The sequence below is a fragment of the Cotesia typhae genome, unplaced genomic scaffold (assembly GCF_013202065.1).
Source record: "Cotesia typhae breed Kobodo isofemale line unplaced genomic scaffold, CoteBio_Ctyphae contig_48, whole genome shotgun sequence".
NCBI classification, from domain to species: domain Eukaryota; kingdom Metazoa; phylum Arthropoda; class Insecta; order Hymenoptera; family Braconidae; genus Cotesia; species Cotesia typhae.
In genome coordinates, this window is record NW_027423756.1 from 5,052,967 (window position 1) to 5,078,937 (window position 25,971).

Here is a 25,971-nt window from a genome sequence, read left to right on the forward strand (position 1 = left end):
AATAGAAATTTTAAAATTTAAATAGACAGCACAAAAAATGAAAATTGTCATTATTATCACAAAGATGGCAGCAGTAGTACACTTCCAACATTTAGGAGCGCTTGTCCCACGTTAACACATGCTCTTTTCGTGTAGGACTTCAACATGGTATGTTTCTGTGCTTTTTAAATCCAATAACATCTAATAATAAATAAACAATTTTATAAAAAAATGTTTTTCATAATTATCAGTAGAGTTTTTAATTTTTGTTTTAATTATTATTTTATTTCAAAACTTAGTCTTGCAAATAATTTTTTTTTTTTAAGAGGTTATGTTTTTTACACCCTGTCACTGATTAACTTGAAAATATTTAACTCTAAAAAGTAAATAAATGATGTATTTTAAAATAAATATTTTTTATTGTAATAATACTAATAATAATTTTATTTTTACAGGCGCGAGGACCTAAGCACCACTTAAAGCGTTTACATGCGCCAAAAGCATGGATGTTAGATAAATTAGGTGGTGTTTTCGCCCCTAGACCGTCAACCGGTCCACACAAGCTGAGGGAATGTCTTCCTTTGGTAATTTTTCTACGAAACAGGCTAAAGTATGCCCTGACCAACTCAGAAGTGACCAAAATTGTCATGCAACGTTTGATCAAAGTTGACGGCAAAGTTCGTACAGATCCCAACTACCCAGCTGGATTCATGGGTAATTAAATTATTTATTTGCTTATAATTAAATCTGGCAATTTCGAAGCTACGATTATAACTTAATTTATTATTGTAGTCAAAAATTAGCCAATATCAAAGCCGCTTTTTTGGTCACTGACTAAATTATTATTATATTTCTTCAGTATTACCCAAAGTGGATACATTTTATATCATTTTATACATAATCGAAGCGTTGAGGCTGTGCTCTACCCTCGACATTTCAAAAAAAGCAGTTTTCTCGAAACTGAAATTGATTTTTTGTTATTTATATCACACTTACAGGTTAATATACGACAATGAAGTTAGCAGACGACTAAAAATTTTTGATTATTTTTATTAATTAAATTACAACTTAAAAGATATTTATAAAAAATTGAACTCATAGTTTTTCAAGTTTTTTACATGTGACAATTTTTTTTTTAATTTTTAAGTAAAATTTAAAAAAAAAAAAATTTCTAAAAATTTAAAAATGTCGGCTAATTTCATTTTCATGTTAATATGAGTACACTTATATCAAGTTAAATAATTTGTCAGGCACATAAAATATATTCCAATAAAAATTTTTTTGCTCAACATAGTAAATAATAACATTAAACATAATCTTTTTTGAGTGGGTGTATGTGGCAAGGAAAATGATCGAAAAAATAATTGTACCAGAATAATTTTTTTTTTATTATCTAAAGTAACACACGACGGACTTTCTTAATTCATATGAGTGTTCAATTCACTTTCGTTAAATTATTATTTATAAAAAACTAATATATGACTGGATTTTTTTGTATATCTATCTATACATTTTATTACAGTATTTTTTTTTCCTCATTTTAGAGTTATGGCGCCACTAAACCATAGCAGAGTATTTTGTTTTTTATATTTTATTTTAATCAATTTTATTGTGAAAAATAAAATTATAAAGCGTGCACTTTTCGATTTTCCAAACTTTTTTTTATAAATTTACTATAATTTTATTTATGTAATATGAAATCTTAATTAATTACAGATGTCGTCAGTATTGAGAAGACCGGCGAATACTTTAGATTGATCTACGACGTGAAGGGACGTTTTGCAGTCCACAGAATCACCGCCGAGGAAGCGAAATACAAATTATGCAAAGTCCGTAAAGTTCAGACCGGACCTAAGGGTATTCCATTCTTGGTAACCCACGACGGGCGTACCATCCGTTATCCCGACCCTGTAATAAAAGTAAACGACACAATTCAATTGGATATCGCTTCATCTAAAATACTTGACTCAATTCGATTTGAGCCCGGTAACTTGTGTATGATTACTGGCGGAAGAAATTTGGGGCGTGTTGGTACTGTTGTAAATCGTGAACGTCATCCAGGTTCTTTCGACATTTGTCACATTAAAGATGCCCAAGGGCATACTTTTGCTACTCGGTATGTAATTCTATATTAATGCTAGTACTTACTGGTATTTTAAATTACATGTAAAATGAAACATGCTATTTATTTTGGTATTGATTTATTCTTTCAGATTGAACAATGTTTTTATTATCGGAAAGGGAACAAAGGCCTACGTAAGCTTGCCCCGAGGTAAAGGTATTAAGCTCTCAATTGCTGAAGAACGTGATAAGAGATTAGCGGCCAAAGGTGGCAACTAAATGTAGTGGTATGGGAGAAATTTTTTTTTTAAATAAATCAACCACCATCTGCTGAAATTTATTGTCTTTTTTTCCATTTTTTTTTTTTTTTTTTTTTATTCATTATATTTTTATTTTACAATTTCTACAAAAAATTGATATTTTCATCTAATAGAATAAGTTAGTGCATCTAAGATAGAATATAAGTAAATAATTAATTAGATATATTTATATATTATAATATAAAAAAGACGATAGTAAATGGCAGTACGAGGAATTGTGGAATTATTTATTGGGAAGCCAAATTTCTGAAGTCAACTCTAATTCTTGACGCAAAAGCTGATTGCATCTTTCGTCTCCATACTTACCAAAGTCTCGATTAATATCTTTAGCTACTTTAATAAATCTGTTGGTAATTAAAATAATCATAATATATTTAAGTAAATTTCAGATAAAAACATTTAAAATAAAATAATTACTTTTGAACAGATAAAACATTATTCTTAATCTCCCGTTCCGTAGTCTTGGTTTCTCTTGTGTTGGTTGGATGCTGGAAATCAACATTGTCGACTAGTTTACAATTAGTAAAAGGATATGTACGGATCCACCCGCCCTCACGGATCTTTGGGTTGCTCCAGTCTCGTCCATTATCCCAAACAAATGTTCCAGAATGATTGTTATTTAATTTATGAGCTGAGTTCAACCGTTGGCGAAGACTTTTTTCGAGGCAAAGGAAGTTATACCTTGAGCATGAGTTTCCGTAATTTTCATATGCGTTTGTTGAGTGTCGGAACTGCGAAAATTAATTATTTACACATTAATCTATATTATTAAGAGAATAAGAAAAATTTTGTTTCCAGGATAGTTATATGATAAAATGGTTTTTTTTTTTATTTTTTTTTTTTTTATATTATTGAAATTTAGTGTCACTGCAAAGGTATTGAGTTGAATTTGTGCCTTTTAAAGGTTTCATTTCATTCTCACTAATAGTCAATTTATTATGATAAGTATCTAGATTATGATATTTATAATCAACGTATTTTTTCGAGAAATGTGCAGAAATGCAAAAAAAAAAATTTACATGCCCAAAAAAAATTTGTAGTTGAAAGAAAAAATTTTTTTTTACATTTCTGCACATTTTTCGAAAAAATACGTTGGTTCCAAAAAAAAATTTTTTTATACGCCCTTATGGCTTTTAACCGGGACCCACCTCGGATGCCATAAGGGCGTATAAAAAATTTTTTTTTCGGGAATCAACGTATTTTTGTATGAAACGTGAAGAAATTCAAAAAAAAATTTTCTTCAAACTAAAAATTTTTTTTGGACTAAAAAAAAAAATAGGATTTTTATTATACGCCTTTATTATTACTGGATGCCATAAGGGTGTATAAAAATTATAAGCCCTTATGGCATCAGTAACGCGATATTCTATATATTTATACATATGAATATATGAAAAATATATCAAAAAGCATGTGGGTACTCAAATGAAAGCTCTTGATGAGTGTGATATCGGGATGAGCTTATATCTTTAAAAATGTCAATATTTAAGAAAGTACAGTGTAATTTAACAAAAGTTATTATTTAATAAAGGAAAATTTTAATTTTTTATAGTTTACAAATCACGGCAGTCACATAATGACTGTAAGGTTGCTAGTAATTTTAGTTTGCATTATTTTATAAATCATAAACTCACCATATCTCGGTTATTTGAACAAATATTTACGAGAGATTTTCCGGAACACCGTGACTTATAATACTTGGAAGCACAGTAATCATTGTCAATACTTTGATTATTAGGTGTAGTTGACCAGATTTTAAAAAGTGAAAGACCGGTGTTGCAAACTGGCAGACCCAACAAGTCAAACAAATCATGAAGCAGTGGCTTTTTAACTTCAAAGTCAACTTCACAATCATTTCCAAGCGCTGGGCTTATATTTACCTGTTAATTAATTTATTTTTTTAATAATACATTAAAGATTTTAATTTTATTTTAGATTTCAAAGGAAAATTAATAGTTAAATAAACCTCCAACAACCAGGGCTTAAGATCAGCGTCAATCAAAACGTCAAAACCAAAGAATTCAAAACAATTAGAAGTCTCTGGAATGCCTGCAGTTTGACTAAGAATAGTAAGAGTTATAAGACAGGCAATTCGCTGCCAAAGGAACCAGTCGTGGAAGCCCGATTGATTCATGTATCTTCTCAATTGTCGGAAACTCCACTTCGAGCCTAAATTTAAATAACATTTAAACAACAAACAATTTTCCAATAATAGTGTGGAATTTTACCTGCACCGACTCGCTCTTTTTTTTGCGAGTATCCCGGTCCCAGTTTATTCAAAGCAAAATTAGTAAGATGCCGAAAGGGATCGCTGAGATTGTCAAGTGAAAATTTCGAGGTAGCAAACCGTGCCAGACCCTCATTGTAAATATAAATGACAAGAGGTCTGTATGACGGAACACATACGTACAATCTTAAATCAAATTTGTATCCGCCGATAAGAAGAGGCTTCTCAATATATTTTTGAACGACAGCGGTACTGTCGTACGTCAAGTCACTCAATCGCTAAATAAATTTCAAAAATCAGTATTAGCACAGCATACCTCAGCTGATCTATATTTAAAAAATATATAGTAATATATTATTAATAACAGAATACCCGAAATAGGAAAATACCACGTCCTTGACTCTGTCCAACGGGCTTGCATATCCACACTCGTTCGTCCTTCTCAGAGCGACTGCAGTCTGCCGCAAGCTTCGTGTACTCTGATGGAAGATTATATCCTACCGGACTGACGTATTTAATGTGATCGTTGGCAACAATATAAACAATATTTAACGTTATAACTTATAATACAGACCTGATGTCGTAAATATTCCCGTATATCTGTCTCATGCACTTCAAATGCCGTACGAGATTGTCTTTTTTACATATCGAGCTGCCTTTTGGTATTCGGTTGATAAATTGTCCTGGCAGTAAATTTTTGTAGTATGTGCTACTGAAGCCACCGGATTTCCACCACAGGTTCCACCGATCCTTCAGAGAACTATTGTCTCCGGTGTATTCTCGCCATCCGCGTTCTATACATACCTAGCATTTTTAAAATATTATTATTTTTTAAATTATTTAATTGATAATAATATAATGTAATGTAATTTATTAACTGGCTGTAGGACAACATCCCCTAACAGCTAAAAGGTACATAAAGTATTACAGAGTGTGTGAAGAAATTAAGTTATATTATATAACATGATTTAAATAATGAGATATAACATTTTCATAAAAATAATTTCAAAATGAGAAAATGTAATAATAATAATAATAATAATAATAATAAAATATATTTCATAATATGTCACTTTAAAATTAAAATTTTATTAATATTAAAAATAATAAATAAAAAATTTAGCTACCTGTACAAGAAGATTCGGTCCACCACCATTGTCGTTAATTCTAAAAACAAAAGGTCCATCGAGATACTTATCGTTCATTTCACACCTGTAACTCCCATTTATTTTTCTATTTTATTTTTTATTTAAACCAGCACAAATATGAATACCTAAAATAAAATTTTTTAAATAAATAATCTTAGATGTAACAATTTGCTAAAAATCTATTTGGAATAGTATTTATAGAAAAATTAAGTATCAAAATACAAATATCAATGAAACAAGTAATATGGACCACTTGCAACACTCGTAAATACTTTTTTTTAATAATGCAAAATAGATTTTTAGACCGCAGAAACAACAACAACAAGTACACGCGAGATTGGTAGCTCAATATTTCTTTATATCTTTACTAACGAGATCGCGTTTTAAACATGCAATCCAAACTTTTATATTAATTCCACAACTTACATGCATTTGAAAAAATTTTGATATTTCAGTCATCACTCGATAATAATATAAACAATAAATGATACTGAAATTAAAAAAAATTTGATCATTTTTATTGACAAATAAATTATTTTAAAGAAGAAAAAAATTTTATGGTTAGAAATTTCAAAAAATTATTGACAGCAATTTATTAAAAAATAAAATTTTCTTGATCATGATAATGTTTTAAAAATTAATTTAAAATAAAATAAAATTCCAGGTGTCTTGTCACTGCAGTTGACTCTGAATAGAATGTAATGTAAACTAAAATGTCACTGACAGGCTTAAACCTCAAAGCAATCGTAATTTACCTTAAAAGAAAAAAAATGTAAAGATATTGTCGGTATTTTTGATGAAATCTCGCGTGTTTAAACGAAGCGCGCAAGGTTACAGCACAGTTAACAGTGAACAACTGATCGATGGATCGTCTATCTTGAATTGTAGAGGATGAATGATGTGAACCGGAGCAGACCACGTACTTGTTTCCCCGAACGCAAAGCACAGTAGACTGATGCTTACGCTAGCTGGCTAGTAGACTGTAGGTTGATGTCCCAGTGAGGTTCCTCCTGCTCCTGGTGCTCTGCTCTGGTGGTTCTGCAAACTTGTAAGCTAGTAAGGGTTCGTGCCGGCAATCTTGTACACGCATTACTGTTGTCAACCCTAATGGTCACAAAACAGACGTTCTTTTATTTATTTGCCTCGATTCACGCGATCAATGTCACATCCCTCATTTTCCAATTATTCTTATAAACAAAATGTCATACTTTAATGTAGTTGTGCTTATAATTGATGTTACCCGTCATTACTAGAGAAGGGAGAGACCAAGGACTTTATCCAATAAATAAATTATTATCATATATAACTATATTTATTTATTTATTTTAAGCAACACAATACAGAGTTTATTTTAAATTCCGCGATAATTAAAAATAATAAATTTTTATTCATCATTTATTTCTTCTCATTTATTTTTATCTAGCAGTTGTAAATCTTTGGTTATAAATTAATACATTTAATTGACTCATTTTTGCGGTAATTATTATTGTCAAGAACAATTTCATTGGCACAGGGTAATTATTTAGTTTAAAAGTTTTACATTTGCTTCTGGAAGAGATAGTATAACATAATAGCTTTGGATACAATTAAAATGAATTCAAGTTGTAAAAAAGCATTTAGCTATAATTTACCTCTACTAGTTAAACTGTCTCAATAATTATTTAAGTTACTTTTTATGCAGCGCATCACGCAATACCATACAACTTGCTTTCTGTCTAGATGGTATGTGCACTAAATAAAATTCGTCTTGACATTTGTTTTAAATAACTTGCTATGTCTTATAATACATTTACATTTATCGGATTCTATATTTACGTATATTTATAAATATTCTGTAATTAACGTTTGTTACAAATTATTATTAAAATATATATATATATATATATATATATATATATATATATATATATATATATATATATCGTACGGATGTAATTAACAATTGTAAATTTGTCGTAATATCTAATTACAGCGGTGACCTTTGCGTGTGCAACATAGCTTCATAAAGCTTTCCTTCTGATTATTGTTAACTTATTGGGGTACACAACACGCCCAATTTAATCAACCTCGATACAATTTAAAAGTTATTCGAGTAATACAGATTTATACAGAGTTTTATCCCCTTGTAAAATATATTATGTCATTATATAATTATTATTAATATTTGTATAAATATACAATATATTTATTCTCAAGAGAACACGCCACAAATCATAAGCTTTTTATTTTATAGTTTTTATTATATCAATCTTATCTCTAAAAATTCAAAATGATCTAGTTATTCTTTAGTTACTTATTAAAGTGCTTATCATTATAGTTGAATAAAGCAACATAACTATTTTATTTATTATTATTTTAACCATATATATATATCAGTAAATAGAATTCTGATTCGATTCACAGACAATCAATCATTAGACTTATTCTCTGTACAGTTAGCATTCGATTAAACTCATAACACATAAGCTTTTCAATTCAAATATATTTAATTTTTTTTAAATAAAATAAATATATAGTATAAGTTGCTAAAGCTATTATTTACGGAACAATAAATATTTAATTGTTTGTGTATTTTATCTTCTGTATTATATTATTATTATTATTTTTTTTTATTATTTACTTAAAATATTTGTTTTTTTTTTTTTTTTTTTTTTTTTTTTTATCAATATTAGCAATATAATTTTACGGCTTAATTTCGTTAAATTATTCGCATAATCGTGAGCTTAGCGTGCGTGATTTTTGCAGAAGGGTCGACCGGCTTTGGCATAAAAGCTCTGGCCCTCAAGATTCTTTTTACACATCTGAAAAAATAAATAGAATAATTATTTGAGTTAAAAAAAAAAACAGGAATAAATATTATATCGAGTAAAAATAGTCGTGAAGAAATATAAAATATAATAGGCAGGTACCGTGCAGTTGAAGCACTGGCTGTGGTAATTATTGTTGAGAGCTTCTACCCAGCGATCGCCTGCTTCTACGGGGAACCCACAGGCAAAGCATTTCGTTGTAAAGAGTTCGTTCCAATCTGTAAACAAATCACAGAACGAGAGAGAGTAAGAGAAGGAAAGAGTAACAAAGTAAGAGGAAAAAGAGACTATTATTATTGACGTATTGATAAAACATATTGGTAATATTCGTCAAAAAAAGACATTGTCTATATCGATTTCTTACCGGCCTCGCAGTACGGCAATCCTTCCTCGAGAAAGAATGGACTGTTTCCAAAGATTTTCCCACAGTAAGCACAGCTGAAGCAATCGGGATGATACGACTTTCCGATCGCATTCAAGCAATCACCTTTTATCTTCCCGTTGCACTTGTTGCACGAGGGAGCAATGAAACGTTCGAAACAGTATTCACAGTACAGTTGCCCTTTCTCCTCGACGAATCCAATATCTTGAAGCGGTCGACGACACTGTGTGTTTACACAAACAAAGTGCTCTGGGCACCAAATTTGCCCTAGAGCAGTGATGAATGGACCTCTGCCAAAAAAAGAAGACAAATAAATAAATTATTACAATTAATTAATATTTGTCACTAAAATCATTCATTGAGAAAAAAATACTTCTATTAAAAATTTATGTTTTTTAAACTTAAAATTAAAAATTAATGTACTTCTTTGTTTTAAGAATTGTTCGAATTGATCAAAATAATTTTTCTTTTATTTAAGTGAAGCTATTTGTTTCTTTGCTTAAATTACAGAAAACAGATATTGATATTCTTCTGTCAAAAAATATTATATTAAATTTTTCATTTTTTATTTTTTATTACAGATATCATAAAATCGAAATTATGGTAATTATGCAGAAGTGATAATTCAACTTTTTAATTTTTAAACTATAAAAAAATTATAGAAACCAAAAATTTTATGATACTAAAATTTTAAAACATCTGATGATTAAAAAAATTTTTTTTTATTTAACAAGTAAATTATGAAAAAAATTATACACATGAAAATTGCAAAAAACTGTTATTAATTTTTTAAGAATAATATTTGAGTATATTTTAATTGAAAGATTCATCAATTCACTACCTAGAATAAAATAAAAATAAAAAATTGCCAGTACAGTCGAACCTCGTTATAAGATGACTTTATAAACATAAAATGACAATATTTGCAACATTATTTATTAATGGATTGGGTTGGCTTAAATAGCAACATTATTATTGTTATTTATTAGTGTTACTATTCAATTATTGAAGAGTTTTATCAACTATGTTAATTTATAAAAAAGAATGGTATGTACTACGGTTATAATGTTTATTAAATATTACATATTACAGAAAATATATCAACGTTTTGTAGATATTTATTTAGTTGAAAAAAAAAACTCATACATCAGAAAATTGATTGATGGAAGCGTTTCGAACAAATTTTAATAAATGAAGAATAAAAATCTGATAATGAGATTCGACCTTAATTAATAAACATTTTTTAATTTTTATGGCTAAAAATAAGTAGCCGTCCACTTTTGCATAGTTACCTAAATAATAAAATAAAAATTCTATTATAAATTAATAAATTTAAAACAAACGTTGATAAATTATCCGTACTTTGTACTAAAACAAAGTAAAATTTCCTTGAAGTCTTAGAGAGATTAAAATTACCCTGAAGAATACTTAATTTATTAATTTGAAAAGTAGCCAAATTAAATGACATTAAAGTTAGTTGCCACTTGACAATTTTTTAATTTTTTTTAACAAAAAAATTTGAATTTAAAAAATAGCATTTTTAATTTATTAAAATTTTTACTCCATTTTTTTAATAATTTTTTTTGCTATAATTTAATTGTTAAAGAAAATTAAAACAATTGTAAAGTGCAAGCTAAATTTAATGTCATTGAAATTTAACATCAGTAAATAAATTCCGTTTTGAAATTATAAATCTTCTCCATAAAAATTTGACAAACCTGACATATGAATTGCAATAACCGCAAAGTGGTTGTCGACCGCCAGCTCCAACCTGATTGAGGATTCCTCGACCGCGTTTTGGTGCAGAACTTCCAGCGAATTTGCAGCTTCCTCCACTGGAAGGTCCTCCAACTCCGCTACCTAAATTCGGGTCGGAGAAATTCGGTGGATCTACTAAGTTCTGGGTTTTTCTAAACGGTTCAGGATTCGAAGAGGAGGAAAAGGGGGTGGGATTTTGTTGAGGAGCCAGGGAGCGATAGGGATCCGGTTCGCAGTGCACACCGTCAGAACAAGAACGATTAACGTTTGGCTCACAGTGCACACCATCAGTACAAGGTTGGGATTGAGGCTGCGGCTTAAACAGCTGAACGACTTGTTTGTCACGACGAACAGTCAAACGCGTAAGCTGGTTACTCAGGTTAGTGCGAGGCTGCCCATTTATCGGCTTGAAGCTGTTGTTTGCATTGGGCGGGTTGCACTCCTGCTGGTTTTTCAACGGACAAGAGCTGCAACCAACGTCCTCCGGTTCAGGAAGCGGGATGTGGGGAAAAGGTACCGGCTTGGCAGGACACTTAAGAATCGGCTTCGGACATCCAGACGTTTTGCACGGAGCTACGCAGACTGACCCGTCAGCGCAAGTCCCGACTTTTACTCCCGACCCCGGGCAGTTTCCAACATCAATAGCGCACCCTCCAGCCCTTGGATTGTCGTTTCCGTAGCAGCTTCCAGAAGATCGTCCGTGAGCTACCGGAGAGACACAGAGACCTCTGTCAGGTGTCGGGGTGATTCTCACTCCAGTCTGAGGACACTGAGCATCCGAGCCCTCGCAAGGGACAATTACAATTCCAGCTCTGCTCCCAGCATCGGAGACAGCTCTGCAAGGCAAAATAGTTACTCCAGTATTCGGACACTTGCTTTCCTTCTGCGAGTGGCAAATCGGCCTTGACTCGCAGACCTGGTAGCTAGAGGTCGTTGTTTCACACGGAGTTGGAAGTACGCGGACTCCAGTCCGTTGGATTCTCTCCGACACGCTCGAGTGTGAAGCAACCACTGGACAAGGGAGCGACGGAGGATTACGGGATACTTTCGATATCGTGCAAGTTGAGTCATCAACCAATGACTCCTCGGATTTCGAAAGCTGCATCTCACTCTGGCGGCAAGCTTCCAGCTGTTTCTCTTCAATGCGCTTGTACTTTTCGGCGTAAGACATGCGACTGGACTGTTTCTCAGAGTGATCTTCAGAGACATAGCTTCTCATGCCGTAGTTTTCAGAGTACTGGTTCTTTGGAGTTTCACTCTGTTGAGTTTGAGCTCGGTAAGTAACTTGCTTGCTTTGCTGTGGTTCAGGACAAGAGTATGAAGCAGACTGGACCTTGTACGAATAAGCTTCAGAAGACGGCTCGTCGTAGCTGGGCACATTTGAGTGGTAGGGCTTGCGGCCCAAGTTGTGTTGAAGAGGATTCGGCAGACAAGCTGGCCCTTGTGCTGGTGACTTTGAGCGACAAGGAGTTGGTGATCTGCTTGGAACATAGGGTTGAGCTTCAACTGGGTCATAGTCTTCTGTGATCAAGTGTTTTTGGTAGGAAGGAATAGTGTCGGGTCTTTTAAGCGCTGTTGGCAGACCCGGATCTCGGGGAGTTGTCGAGCGAGAGAGAGTTCTAGCCGGCGAGGGAGAAGCGTCGCGGAATTTATAATTAGTAGGTGGCGTTGGCAAGGGACGTGGTCCTTGAACTCTGCTCAGATTGCGTTCTCGCGATCGTGATTGACGCTCTGTTGAGTCAGTGTACAAAATTTCAGCGGGGTGGCAGTATCCTTGAGGTGTTGATTGATTTATCGGCGTGTCTTCTCTTTCGACGCAAATAACATTCTCGCAGCCTTTGACTAAGCGCTCACCGAGAGGCGTGTAAGAACGCTCGGGTGCGATAGTTAGTGCTTCTGTAAACGGCGATCCTGGTCGGGGAACGTACGGCTGTGGAGGCTGCGGTGGAGGAGGGAAACTTCGGCAGGTTTCTTCGTACCGTACTTCACTGGAGTACATTGTTTTGCTGGAGCAGCTGTTGTCTTCCTGGTAGTTTTGACCTCCGGTTTGCATGTTTGACGGCTGAAGCGGCGAGTAAGGCCTAGTTGGAGCAGTAGTCAGCGCTTTCACCATTTCCGACTTCCATTCTTTGGGCGTTGAATTCTGAACTGGAGTTTGCATCTGACAAGTTCCGCTTTCGGTTTGCTTCACGAATTGCACGTGCTTACGCTGACAACTGGACGAAGAAGATTCGTGAGGCGGTGACTGAGGTCGGAACCGTTTTTCAATCCGACGTTCTTGAAGATTCGACTGCTGTTGGCGCCTTTCCGGAGCCTGCTGTTCTCTCAGACACTTGTGAATTTCAACCTGCTGGCGAAGAGTTTCACGACGCTCCTGTTCGATTCTTTCAGTATCCTGGACCTTTATTTCTTCTTTGAGCTCACGGTAATGTTGCTCGGCGGACATAATTCGACTGTTGTTCTGGTTCTGATAATCACAGCTCTGATTTTGTGAGAAGGCAACATGCTTTCCAAATCTTTCTTCTTCTTCCTGGCGAATGCGCATTTCAGTTTCTCGCTTCTGTTCCTTAATGCGTCGCTCTTTTTCCTCCTTCTCAGCTTGCAAAAGTTTCAACCGATTAGCTTCTCGGCGTTCTTCTTCCTCTTGCACTCTTCTCAGCTTTTCTTCCTCGCGTCTGCACTCTTCTTCATACGCCTCGCGATGCTTAAGTTCTTCTTGCTTGGCTTCTTCAATCATCTTCTTAGTTTCAATAAACGACGAAATTTTATCTGCCGACTCAACGTGTTGTCTTCTGCCAGACCAGTTTTCAACTTCATTGTCATTCGCTGGTGACTCGCTTGGAGAAACAATTTCCACTGTCTTTTCATAAATAGTAGTCTTCTTGATATGAATATTGCCCTCATCCTTCTCCATGATCTCGGTATGCATGTTGTGTTGATTTTCCACACCCTTGGGACACACAGCCACATCTGGAGGGACGACTTTTGACAGATCTACAACCTCTGAATCGGTTTTTTGTTCAAGAATATCGCAGGGTTCTTCAATCTCCTGCTCCTGGTCGTAATCAGTTACCTGCATGCAAGGCGGCGGATTGCACTGTTTGCACTTAACTTCTCGATAAACATGATCTTGTTGATGTTCCAGCCCTCCTGGACCAATTATTCGTTCACAGATAATTTCGCAAGTGCAAACTTTGCGACAAATTGGTGGTTCTGGTGGCACTGGGGCCTGAACATGCCGATAAGAGCTCGATTCAGCGGAACCAGTCCAAGGCTGTGGAACAGGTTGGCTAATTCTGGTAGGCGTCAAGGATCTTCTGACACCTTCTGCAGATCCTGGACGGGTTAAGCTCGAACTTCGAGATTGTCGGACTTCCGAGCATTCGGTGGTCGTTGTCTTGCGATAAAATGGCGCACTGCAAACTGGCTTGTTCTCCATTGGTTCTTCTCCCCAGTTACAATGGCTGAATTCTTCGCGTCTGTTAGCTTCTCTTCTCCGGTTTACGCTTTCGCTTCGCCGACAGGCGTTTTCGTGAAGCTCCACTTGTTTGTCTTGGACAATGTGTCTCGAACGTCGGTCTAAAACTGGATTCGGGTCGATCCAAATGGGACTTGCTGTAGGATAAGTTGCTTCTTCAAGATTTTTAACAGGCGGCCACTGCAAGCTCTTGTTTCGTACCGACGACGGAGGTCGGGAGTATTCGTCAGCTGTGCTAGGAGCTGATGTTCCTTTTGTGTCCTTCTCCTCCAAATAATTATATTCCGCGTGATAAGATTCTTTTTTTTTTTTTTTTTTAGGAATTTTCGGGTTTTGTTAGCAAGTACAGCAAGTAAAGTAAAATTTCCCATGGAGAAAATTACAGGAATTTTATTCAAACAGTTGGTTAATTAAATACAAACATTGATTGATTAGCAGCGATAGATTGAGGCGTAAGTTAGGCGAGCAGAAAAAAAAAGAAAGAAAAAATAAATAAGCAATTAATAAAAAGCAAAGCATAGTGTAAGAAGAAAAAAAAAAAAAAAAAAAATAACGTAGCTTAGGCGTTATACTATAAATATTTTTTGTAAATTGCCACACTGCTACACACTATTCTGAGAAAACTAATTAAAGTAATCGATATTTCGTTTGTAAATAACTGATAATGTATTTTATTTTATTTTTTTGTTTTTAAGAAATAACAATTTTAAATAATAGAGAAGAAAAATAATAATAAAAAATAAAATGTACAGATTGCAATTACACAACTGTGTTATTGTGCTCCGTTTAAATTAATTATAACATATTGTTGTTGTTATTATTATTATTATTATTATATAAATATATAGATATATAGTATATATTAAGACAACGCGGACGACTTGATCGTTGAGAGCTACCTTCCGTCATATTATATATAAATATATATTGCGAAATAATTAAGCGAGACTTAGGGAGAAGGGTCGAGGTTTTGGATTGAAAGATGAATGAGCTGCTGAAAAAAAAGAATAAGAAAAAGAAAGTATGTGCATTTTATATGGCTTGAAAGAGTAAAGGGTCGCTGGAACTATTATGACTGATGATTGTATGATACATTAGTTATTTTATTAATAATAATTATCAAAAATTATTGTGGACCGCAGCTTTCAACGTTTCCGTTGTCAACGTTGTTTATTTTATGTATTTATTTATTTATTTATTTATTATTTATTTATAAATAAATATAAAAATATTAAGAATATATTTACTTATAAGTTTACAAAAATGTGTATAAAAAAAGGTGTCCCCTGTTTATTTAATCTCATTATTAGGTAATAGTTTAGAATTTAACTAGTATAAAGTGTATGATAGCTAAGTAGAGATGAATTTACATAAAATATTCACCAAGTCGTACGTTTATTAAATAAAATAGTTTTTATACTTTAAACACACCAAAGCAAATATAAGCTAAAAGATTTTTATTTTTAAATGCCGTTCAAGTATTTCGTTATTAATTTTTATAAATTATTTATTTTTAACTTTTATAAATTATTAAATATTTTAGCTTAATAAATATAATCAATTAAGTGATATTTACTTTTTAATATTTAAATATTGAAATTAAATACTAAATAATTATTTATAGCTATATGGTACAAACTTACCAGTGACTGTTTGACTTTGAGGCCGAGAGAAATTGTTGTTAACTGAATTTGAGGTCGGAGTCGAAGTAAAATTGGATGTCGGCCCGAAATTACTGGACCCACTGAAAGGTTTCGGACCACTTATGTTTGCCTGTGACATAATTTACATAAAAATTACAGATAATTCTTTTGGATTTACTTATATTAATTAACTAAACTAGTTTACGTAATATCACATGTAATCAACACTTATGATTTATTTATAGTAGTTAAATGTTGTAAAAGAAAATGAAGGCTTGGTACTGAAGAAGAAAAGAAGAAAAGCAAAAAAAAAAAAAAAAACCACTAATGCTCACCAGAAAAATATAAAACTTAAAAAAAAAAAAAAAAAAAACTTAGAGACAGTGGTATCAGTGGTGGAGTCGAGAGTCGTTTAGTGATTGAGATTGTTACCTGAACAAGACTAGAACTGGGCGATTTATCAGCACGGGGCGAACTGCCAAGGTGACTGGGCTGCAATGCAACACGACACAACAATCACGTGTTCAGTCATCGGCATAATCACCCTCAACTCAACTCAACTCAACTATTCATCATCAGTATCATCATCATCAACATCAACAGACACACAAGCAATTATTGACTGGTGATTACAACAAATAGCACGCTAATTAGTCAAGCGGTGAAAATAAATAACTTATGTTGCTTATTGTCGTTTATTATCGTCCTGAGCCACGTTATAATAATGGTGATACGACCAAGAGAATGAGAGAGTGAGGAAGCGTTGGCAGTAGTCACAGTAGTATCTAGTTTGTGGCATTGTACGATGTAACGTAGTTATCGTAGCTGTAGCTGTTGTCGAGGAAGCTGAATCAACTTCTGGAATGCTTATTATTTATTGCCAGAGCTTATGATATATAGGCCAAGGATTTTGCCGGAATGCGATATTGCTCAATTCTATTATTTTTTTCGCATTTCCATCGTCACCTTAATTACTCACTAATTTATAATTAAGAGTTGTAAAAGGTGGGAGGAATAGGTAAAAAAAAAAAGTGGCTAAAAATCAATCTGATAAGATTATCTTATTATTATTTTAAAATCCGAAATTAATAAGAGGATTAAAGTTGCTTTTGGTATTTAAAATTAATATTAATGATTAATGGATAATTAATTATTCAAAGGCACACTGTATTATTGGTGTCGTCGCTGTAGTAATCCTTATTTCCAACCTCGCTCCCAGTCCTAATTGTTATGGTACTTGTGTATGTTTTGTAGTTGTTTTGCTGATTGTTGACGGCCTCGTTCTTCACCATACTCCGGTAATTTATTTCAGATGGCAATGATTCGTAGGTACTAGTACGATCAATCGGTTGCGATGAAACTCCACAGTAATCGACGGTGTACGACGAGGAAGACGATGGTGGACGGTAGAACGTCTTGCGTGTCTGCAAATGCGATTAGTAGCAAAAGCAAAAAACACACAATTTTGTTAAGTCTGTTTCGCAAGTTAATAGAATCAATAAGTCAATTTCAATAATTGTAATTGCTCTTTGAATTGTCATCTCTACACAATATTAATTGCAATTAATTAAGCGTTATTGGAATAAAATAAATTAATGTTTTTTTGTGAAGAAAACTCACAGAGAAAGAAGGTGTTGAGCTGGTACCATTGCTGAAAGGTGTTGGTGACATGGGTGATTGGCTTTGGAAATTACCAAGTGCGGCTGAAATTGTACTTGCTGGTGCTTTTGCTCCTCTGTAATCATTTTTAAATTTTGTAGGGTTATTTATTATATATTGAGGTACAGAAAATTTTTTTTTTTTTTTATTTTTTTTTTTCAAACCGGCCGCCGTAAAAATCAGAAAAGATCAGAAATTAAATAAATTAGTTTTTCCGTATTCATAAAACATATATCTTTTAGTTAAACCAATAAAAAAATCAAAAAAGTTAAAAAATCGTAAATTGGCACACGTCAGAAAAAAAAGTTCGATTTTTTACCCTTTTTTTGATAGTTTTTTGGTAAAAAGAGTTAATTTTTGAAAATTTTTTTGGGATATTAAAAGTTTAAATAGAAGCTATTACTATAAAGTAAACGTGTAAAAAATTTCATTGGAATCGGTTGAGAAATTTTTGAGTTATTCCGCCCGCAAATTTCAAAAAAGTCGTTTCGAGAAAAACGCGTTTAAAGTTTTGACACACGCTCAAGCGCCGAGTTAAGGCAAAGCACTTAAATGAGTTTTTAATATATAAATAATGATAATTTTGTTTTAAAAATTTACAGGCATATCTTTGAGATGATATTCTAACGATTTATGAAAAAAAAATCGATTTTTTTTTTTTTTTTTTTTTACATGTATTGCCCTCCTTAAACAGAATATTAATAGGACACTGAAGTTGACAGACATTGGAAATTTTTTTAAAATTTTATAGCAATTAAATTATTATGAAAAAAATTTAATTAAAAAATTTCACATGTAAAAATTAAAAAAAAATTATCAAGAGAAATTTTTATTTTTGTAATTGATTTGTTATAAGAATTTAGAAATTTGACAGTTGTCAGCTAACTTTCATATCATAATATTATGAAATTGAAGTTGATAGACATAAGAAATTGTTTTTAAATTTTATAGTAATGAAATTATTATGAAAAAAATTTAATTAAAAAATTCCACATGTAAAAATTAAAAAAATATCCGGAGAAATTTTTATTGTTGTAATTAATTTGTTATAAAAATTAAAAAAATTGACAGTTATTAGCTAACTTCAGAAACATAATATTAATGTATGAATAATACTTACGGAGAAACAGTCACTGGAATATATCCAGCCGGAGCTTGCTGTCTCGCAACAAGTTTTGCATGAATATCACAGTACAATTTACTGTTTATATTATAATAACCAACATTCTTGAGGGAGGTGCCACATGTTGAGCACTTGAAACATTCGACGTGAAGATTTTTCTCCTTGATTCTGACAAAGACTCCACTGTAAATTATTCAAATTTATAGATTAAATATTATCATTCCTATAAAATATTTATTTATCTACATCCGCAATAAAATAGGTATTGAATGCTTACACAATAAGTCTTTCACATTCAGCGCAAATGTTTTGGCCAGGTGGCAAGCTGCTCTGGGGTGGCGGAGTCGGCTGAGGTTTAGTCTCTGGCGCTGACACTGATCTGAGTCCAGTTAAGGCTGGTGACGAGGGCGTCACTACTCCGCTGTGTATCGCTGAGTCAGCTGTGTTTACATTTTTTCATTCAATGTACTTTCATTTCATAATAATAGTAAATATTTAAACTTTTGTTTTATACTCACTAGGCTCTGGAGTTTTTGGCTCCTTGTCAGCTTCTCGCACCATTTTGAATACTTCACTGTTTTCTGGTGTGTAATTCTTCTCATTTTTCTTGAAGTTTACTCTAAAAAAATTAATATGTTTTAACTTATAAGTTTATTGTAAGCATTAAAAATTTTTCATTAATTTAAAGCAAAAAAAAAAATTAAAATTTGATGAAAATTAATTTAGCAGATGTTTGATAATTTTTAGAATTTTTATAATCCTTTACTAGCTGTTACCCGCCCGCTCTGCTGGGCACATAGCATTGTATTTATAATTGAATAGAATTATATTTTTAGATCAAGACTTGAAATTAAATTGGAGTATTGTTTTGACTTCGATTTTCTAGTAATAAATAAATTATTACAAAAAATAATAGAAAATAAAGTTAAGATGTAAAAATTTTAAAAAATAAAAAATGCAATTTTTTTAAGTAATTTTTAGGAACAAATTTTTTTGTGAAATAAAATTAAAAAATGACCAAAAGTGACTGATAATTTTAATGTCGTAAAATTTGTAGTTTTCTTTATAAGAAAAAAAATAAGTAATTATTTTAGGATCATAATTACATTTATTTTTTAATATATTACATTAAAAAATTGAATTATTAATAATTTTTTCAAAAATATTATATTCTTCAATGAATTTTAAAATGTGATTAGATAAATTCACAACAATCTGGTTTTATTGGAGTAAATTCGATCACATTTTTCATTTTTAAAAGTTTATTAAAAATTAAACAATTTTTGTTGTTAAAAAAAATTATTTTATTTTTGATAAACTTTATGAAACAATGTACCTGATTTTCAAAATAAAAATTAATTATAAATTTAAAAAACGAGAATAGTTGAAAATTAAAAGAAATAATTTCGATTAAAAAAACTAATTTAATTAATTTACATTTGAAGATTTTAAAAATCTTTCATATGAAATTATTTAATTTTCTTCTATTAGTATAATATTATAAAAATGATAGAATTACCCTAAAACACCACCAGCAAGTACTTCAGCTTGCGCAGAAAGAGTTTCAGCAATTGTCTGCTCGCTGTAAATTCCCACTGGGCTGTTGTATTGTTTGTTAACAATTGATTTAATTGGTCCTTCGCTTGTTCCATTTGGCTAAAATTTTGAATAGATAAAGATCAATGAAAGCTAGCGTAAATATTTCTAAAAATTTACTAAATAAAAACATACATAAGGTTTAGGACTAAAGTTATGTCCACTTCCAATAAGATGTCCGTCGGATTTTTTGGCAGCGAGCGATGTTTTAGTCACTGGAGAAACGCTGCCTGCCGAAAGATGAGGCTGCGGCGAGGGAATTGACTGAGAAACAGGTGAAACACTTGGTCGCCAAGTGCTACCTCCTCTGTAAGTAAAAATACCAAATACCAAAAATCAATAAAATAACTTCAGCGACTGACTAAGTAAATTAAAGTGAATTTCTTTATTTCAACAGACCTCTGGACAGTGATCTCAAAGTTGTTACCGGATCTTACGATTACATCCTGGGCGTCTTTGTGACGCAAATTAAACATATCCGTGTTGTTGACTCTGATGACCGCATCACCAGCTTTCAAACCAGCTGCTTCTGCCGGAGAGCCTCCATTCACCTAGTGCAAAGAGATACAGACTTTTAGCTAGTCCCATTGAAGTACTAAACTAAATTAGAAAAAAATTTGATATAGATGAAAAGCACAAGACAGCACCTGTTTCCATTTTCAAAGCTTGTGTGCTTTTACAACAAATAGTCTAGTGTTGATGAGTTTTAAACCGTCTATTTTTGTATCACTTAATAACATCGGCTTCCGCTCTACATATTTAACATCAGACACCCTACTACGTCGATTACCAAATTTTATCTAATAGCTTCTATTCAATCAAGAATTCTTTTGCCAAAAAATTTGTTTTTCAATTGTAAATTTATTAACTGAAAGAATTTATTTATAAAAATAAAAAAAATACTAGAATCAGCAGATATTTGACTATTTTCAGTTTTATTTGTTAAAAAAATTACTGCAAAATATTTCATTCGTAGTTCTTGACAATTTTAGTATGCAAGTCTTTTTTTTTCATTATTTTATTTTTAGCAAAATCTTGAAGGTTGTCGAGTATTTGTTAATTTTAGTTTCTTTGTTTATATACATTTATTTGCTACACGAAAAAAAATTAATACTCTAATATAAAAATCAATTTAATTTAAGATATAAAATTTTAACAAAACTTTTTTAAATAATTTTTCTAGTTTATGATTTTTTTTCTTGAATAATTTTTTTATTAATGTGATAGTAAGTTTTTGTACTATCATCATTATTTATAATTTTTAATAGTAAAATTTTTGATTTAATATTATATTTATGCACAGAAAGAAAGAAAGTCTTGAGTCAAGTGTAAATTTTTTTAAGCCAAAAAAATTTCTTCTTGCTCCAAAATAACTTCGGTCTTCCTTATAATTTTCTTGGTTCAAAAAAATTTTTTTTTCTGTGTGCACAAAAAAAATCAATAGTTGAGTAAACAAAAAATTTTTAACTCAAGAAAATATGTATGAAGACAATAATAATTTTTGCGAAGTCAAATTTTGTTGAGGGAAGAAAATTTTCTTATTTAAAAAATAATTTTATTTGGGCGAAAATTATTTTAATCTTCTTCGTTAATTTTCTTGTTTGAAGTAAAATTCTTTTACTGTCTCACACTTATTATTCAACTGCTAAAATTAAAAATTTATACTTAAAAAAATTTAATTTAGACTCCTGTAGTATTTTACTGAAGAGACACCCTATAAGTACCGTATTACTAATTAAAATAGTAAAAATAAAATTTTTTTTTCGTGTACATACATAAATATGTATAATTATAAAGTCCATAGTAAAGACTGAATATGCGTATTCATTCACAAAGCAGATGCAGATATTTTCTACTCACGCGGCGCTAATCTCAGATGAAGCCAAGAACAAAATTAAAATCATTTTATAAAAGTGTAGTTTATTTAGACAATTTTATAATTTACGTCATAGTTATTTCTACATAATAGTCTGCCAGAAAAAAAAAAAAAAAAAAAAAAAAAAAAAATTTTAATGCCGACAAACGTCATAGATATATTTATTTATATTTATTGTCTACAATTAAAAGTGGGTCACTGTAAAAAATAAAAAGTAGGATTTATATTTAAGCAATTTGTTGATTCGGGGATATTTTATTTGGATTGAAACTTAATATGTCGCGTATGACGGGAAAACAAAAATAAAAAGACAGCAAAGAATTTACAAGGGTGTTATATAAATAAAATTAGTGACGTTATGGGACCGCTGTAATATCAAGTCAGGGTTAAGACAAGATGGAGTGTATGAGTATATAAGAAATGATGGTTAAAAATAATCAGGGACCAGTCTAAAAATAATAAATTTCCCCTTCTTACTTGTCCCCTTTCCCTGACCCCTTTCAAACCGCATTAACCGCGTGTAGTGTGCTCTATGCATAAGATTCGCTGGCTGATAAAAGATACCGACTACCGAGCAGAGTGGACACACAAGAAACAGTCACACACGGGATAGAATTTAAATATAAATAAAGAATTTAAAATAAATAAACAGATGTTGGATCGCAAATAAAACAAAGATGTTCATATCAATGATTAATACCCGATGAGTTATGTCGCGGATGATTAATTGGCGAACACAACTTGTAAGTACCATGATTGATTAAATCGACGCTAAAGAAATAATTTAATGGATCTGGGGGTCAATTGACTTTTATTTACATCGATTATTCAAATAAAATAAAGCTATTAAATGTCTTGTCTGAAGAAATAAAGGGAAGAAATAAAAAACAATTGTTTAGCATTACATATGTATATTATTTAATGTATACATGTTTAGTTCTGTTGGACTTGGACTCTTCTTGGTAAAAGTATCCCGAAAGAAAACCGCATACGTATACGAGCATCACTGAGCTTCAGAAGACGAAAAATAAAAGCGATATTTTTATATCTACACTATACAGAAGAGTGTAAGCTTTGCGGGCGCGGAACCGGGCCTTGGTCTCTATTAATATCCACCGAGCTCTGGCTCTGTTGCTCTTGCGCCCTTTTGGATATGCTATATATTATAATGAGGTCTTATCGAACAAAACTCTCTTAAATACCGTTTAATTGAATGTTAATCAGGGAAGAATACTCATTAAGAAAATTCATTTGTTTCAAGAGTAGAAAATTTTGGTTCAAAATTATTTTCAACAGTTTGTTTTGAATCAAGCAGAAAAATTCTTCAATTAAAAAAATTTTTTTGATTTGAGTAAATTTTACTCATCTTAATTTTTTTTTTTTTTTTTTTTTTTTTTTTTTTTTTTTTAAATTAAAAATAATTAAATTCTTTGAAATGATAAACTTGGTTCACAGTAAAAAATTTTGTGTTAAATTTTTAACACTTTTTTGTATTAAATTTTTAACGTTTTTTTGTGTTAAATTTTTAACACTTTTTTATGTTAATTTAACACAAAATTTTTTGACGCAATGACGCAAAATTTTTTACTGTGTTCAAGATTTCTTCTCTTGAAAAAAATTAATTTTTTTTTGTCAGTAAAATTATGCTCTTGACTAGAGATAAAAGATTTTTCAAGAGCTTTCATTTAAAAAATTACCGTGTGAAATTATTTACAACTGAGCGTAAAGCAGTAGTTTTATTTTTTCAGCTATTTTTTTTTTTTTATCTTTGCTGTTGAATAGCCAATAAAGTTTTATATATACGTATATATGTATACATATAATAATAAAGTGTTGAAGAATGAAGATAAGAGCATGAAAGACCTTGCTATGAATAATTGACGCTGATATCTGTGATAAACACACTCATTACTTGACGATGTATACGTACGTGAAAATTCTTCGTGTTTTAGTCAACATTTTTAAATTTAGATGTTTAAAAATTTCGACGCAAAAAAAAAATAATTTTTCTGTAATTGCTGTAGTTTAGTCAGCTATTGCGTTACCGAGTCTACATTAGAGCTGGTTAAGCTGAATGTATGACGGTGTGATTTTCGCAAATGCACCTTCTCAAAATAGAACATCCAAATAATTTGCATCGGATTACCGCAACAACAACGTCTGTGTAACTTTTAAACTCAAGACGCTTTTTTTATTTAGGAAAAGACGTAACTTTTTAAATGGTTAAATGCTTCGCCGTCTGCCTCAAGACATTTTAATTCGTTCAGTCTGTCAAATTTTATCTTCTTTTTTTTTTTTTTATTTTATTTGTTGCTGGTGAACACATTTAGACGCTTGAGTGTTATGTACAATTATAAAAGTATGAGTAACATTAGATAATTTCAAATCTCAAGTTTTCAATGCAGACGATTATAATACGATGTTTATACTCGAATTGTATGTTGGCAGCTCGAATTACCCCGGAGAATCCACGGGATGGTTTTAGTGTATAGAGCAGATGCCAAATTTCAATTTAAGAAGCATTTAAACATCACGTATAATTGGCAATGCTTTCTGACCTAATCGTATAAAATTTAACTAAACATTTATTCAAGATTTTATATAACATTTTATTTTATTTTTCCCTAAAATTGATTAACTCTTATCATTATTATCAATTGCAGAGATAATTAGTTTTCAATAAATAAATTAATTTGTTTATTAAAATTTTATATTTAAATTAAATTAAGAAGATACGAAAAAACAAACCTTTTGCACAATTAAAGGTGTACCAAAATCTTTTCCTCCTTGGAGTCGGAATCCCCATGGAGATCCGTCAAATCTCGACAGTTTGACGCTTATCAGTTGCGCCATCACTCACCAATTTATCAAGATAACAAAACAACAAAAGGTATAAAAATTTATCTAAACAATTTATTAAAACACTAAAATTTTAATTGCAACAAATAAATGTAATTTTTCATTAAAATAAAAAAAAAAAAATAGAGACTAGCAAAATTACTTTAGAGTAATAAAAAATAAGAAAAAAAAAATGTTCACGGTTGTTACAAAAAAAAAAAAATAAAACGAATTCACTTGTTAAGTTCTGTCTTGAGCACTTGGAATCTTTCTCACGTAATAAGCTGAGTTTTGTTTTATTTATCTGTTATTTATATATAAATATTTAACGAAAATCTATAATTACTTTGATATGTACAGGTATACAAATGTGTGGAAGCGTTTTCAATATAAATTTTATGAATTTGTAATTTGATGCACGAACGTCCCGGAATAAACGCAAAAACCAAAGTAAAGTTTAACTGCCCGGTGAGTTAAGCTAAAGGCTGAAGCGCGCAATTTGAGACGTGACGATTGGAAGAGAAAAGCGCGTGCGTCTCTTTCAACCGCCGTTGGTACTGTTAGGTGGTGGTTGGCTGGCCAGAGCACCGCGACACCAGGATCTAGAGATTTGTACGTTTCTTCGCGTAGGAGATCCCAAGATTGGGTGTAATATGATGGAGAACGTCAGGACGATTGACGATCCACCACAGCCGCTTCAATGGTTTGTTCTATACTAAGTACTACTATATTTTACTCGCTAAAGAGTATCCATACTCCCCACACCACACATGCCGGCAGACAGTTTACTCCATCCCTCAGCCGATACTTTTTTGGTTTTTACTTTCTCTCTTCTCTTTTCCCTCCCGGAGCTCTTTTTTTTTTATTCTTCTTCATCGTCTTATTTTTCTTCTTCTACACTCTGGTTTCTTTCTTTGCTTCTTTTATTTATCTCTCATACACGTTTCCTGTTCTCTTATCACTTGTTTATGAATCATAAATAATTTAAAGCTAGAATTATAAATACATTTGTCCATCGCTGCAAAATTCTTTGTTATTAAAAAAAAAAAAAATAAAAAAAAAATAATAATAATAAT

General features: G+C 31.5%; 3 protein-coding genes across 5 annotated transcripts; 1 reads left to right on the top strand and 2 right to left on the bottom strand.

Annotated features, from left to right (window-relative positions):
• The first annotated feature begins 16 nt into the window (after window positions 1–16).
• Window positions 17–2,685, top strand: LOC141529996 (small ribosomal subunit protein eS4). 2 transcript variants are annotated; one of them, XM_074246822.1, is made up of 5 exons: window positions 17–147; window positions 435–693; window positions 1,696–2,095; window positions 2,193–2,327; window positions 2,550–2,685. In XM_074246822.1, the coding sequence occupies exons 1-4, from the start codon at window positions 145–147 to the stop codon at window positions 2,317–2,319; spliced, it is 789 nt and encodes a 262-aa protein (XP_074102923.1). In that variant the 5' UTR covers window positions 17–144; the 3' UTR covers window positions 2,320–2,327; window positions 2,550–2,685. The 2 variants fall into 2 exon arrangements, with proteins under 2 accessions (XP_074102923.1, XP_074102922.1); XM_074246821.1 differs by lacking the exon at window positions 2,550–2,685 and having other exon boundaries at window positions 2,193–2,376.
• On the bottom strand, window positions 2,570–6,989 carry LOC141529992 (putative tubulin polyglutamylase TTLL2). 2 transcript variants are annotated; one of them, XM_074246816.1, is made up of 9 exons: window positions 6,491–6,989; window positions 5,715–5,860; window positions 5,162–5,391; window positions 4,960–5,092; window positions 4,589–4,865; window positions 4,327–4,529; window positions 3,995–4,240; window positions 2,778–3,091; window positions 2,570–2,704 (listed from the first exon to the last, which is right to left on the bottom strand). In XM_074246816.1, the coding sequence occupies exons 2-9, from the start codon at window positions 5,790–5,792 to the stop codon at window positions 2,584–2,586; spliced, it is 1,602 nt and encodes a 533-aa protein (XP_074102917.1). In that variant the 5' UTR covers window positions 5,793–5,860; window positions 6,491–6,989; the 3' UTR covers window positions 2,570–2,583. The 2 variants fall into 2 exon arrangements, with proteins under 2 accessions (XP_074102917.1, XP_074102915.1); XM_074246814.1 differs by having other exon boundaries at window positions 6,162–6,883.
• Window positions 6,990–8,363: 1,374 nt separating this feature from the next.
• On the bottom strand, window positions 8,364–25,805 carry LOC141529822 (PDZ and LIM domain protein Zasp). The gene is made up of 16 exons (XM_074246538.1): window positions 24,806–25,805; window positions 20,581–20,732; window positions 20,317–20,488; window positions 20,105–20,241; window positions 19,104–19,204; window positions 18,863–19,025; window positions 18,583–18,768; window positions 17,424–17,538; window positions 16,961–17,227; window positions 16,236–16,295; window positions 15,804–15,933; window positions 15,110–15,154; window positions 10,643–14,492; window positions 8,907–9,214; window positions 8,645–8,760; window positions 8,364–8,536 (listed from the first exon to the last, which is right to left on the bottom strand). Exons 1-16 carry the CDS (start codon window positions 24,908–24,910, stop codon window positions 8,459–8,461), a joined length of 5,985 nt encoding a protein of 1,994 aa, XP_074102639.1. The 5' UTR covers window positions 24,911–25,805; the 3' UTR covers window positions 8,364–8,458.
• Window positions 25,806–25,971: the final 166 nt, after the last annotated feature.

Coding starts and splice junctions, on each gene's coding strand:
- LOC141529996 (XM_074246822.1), top strand. Junction 694..1,695: donor CTACCCAGCTGGATTCATGG/GTAATTAAATTA, acceptor AATTAATTACAG/ATGTCGTCAGTATTGAGAAG. Junction 2,096..2,192: donor GGGCATACTTTTGCTACTCG/GTATGTAATTCT, acceptor TTATTCTTTCAG/ATTGAACAATGTTTTTATTA.
- LOC141529992 (XM_074246816.1), bottom strand. CDS start 5,792: ATGAACGATAAGTATCTCGATGGACCTTTTGTTTTTAGAATTAACGAC. Junction 5,392..5,714: donor GACCGAATCTTCTTGTACAG/GTAGCTAAATTT, acceptor TAAAAATGCTAG/GTATGTATAGAACGCGGATG. Junction 4,241..4,326: donor TTAAGCCCTGGTTGTTGGAG/GTTTATTTAACT, acceptor ATTAATTAACAG/GTAAATATAAGCCCAGCGCT.
- LOC141529822 (XM_074246538.1), bottom strand. CDS start 24,910: ATGGCGCAACTGATAAGCGTCAAACTGTCGAGATTTGACGGATCTCCA. Junction 20,242..20,316: donor ACTTTAGTCCTAAACCTTAT/GTATGTTTTTAT, acceptor TCAAAATTTTAG/CCAAATGGAACAAGCGAAGG. Junction 15,934..16,235: donor CCAGTTCTAGTCTTGTTCAG/GTAACAATCTCA, acceptor ATTATGTCACAG/GCAAACATAAGTGGTCCGAA.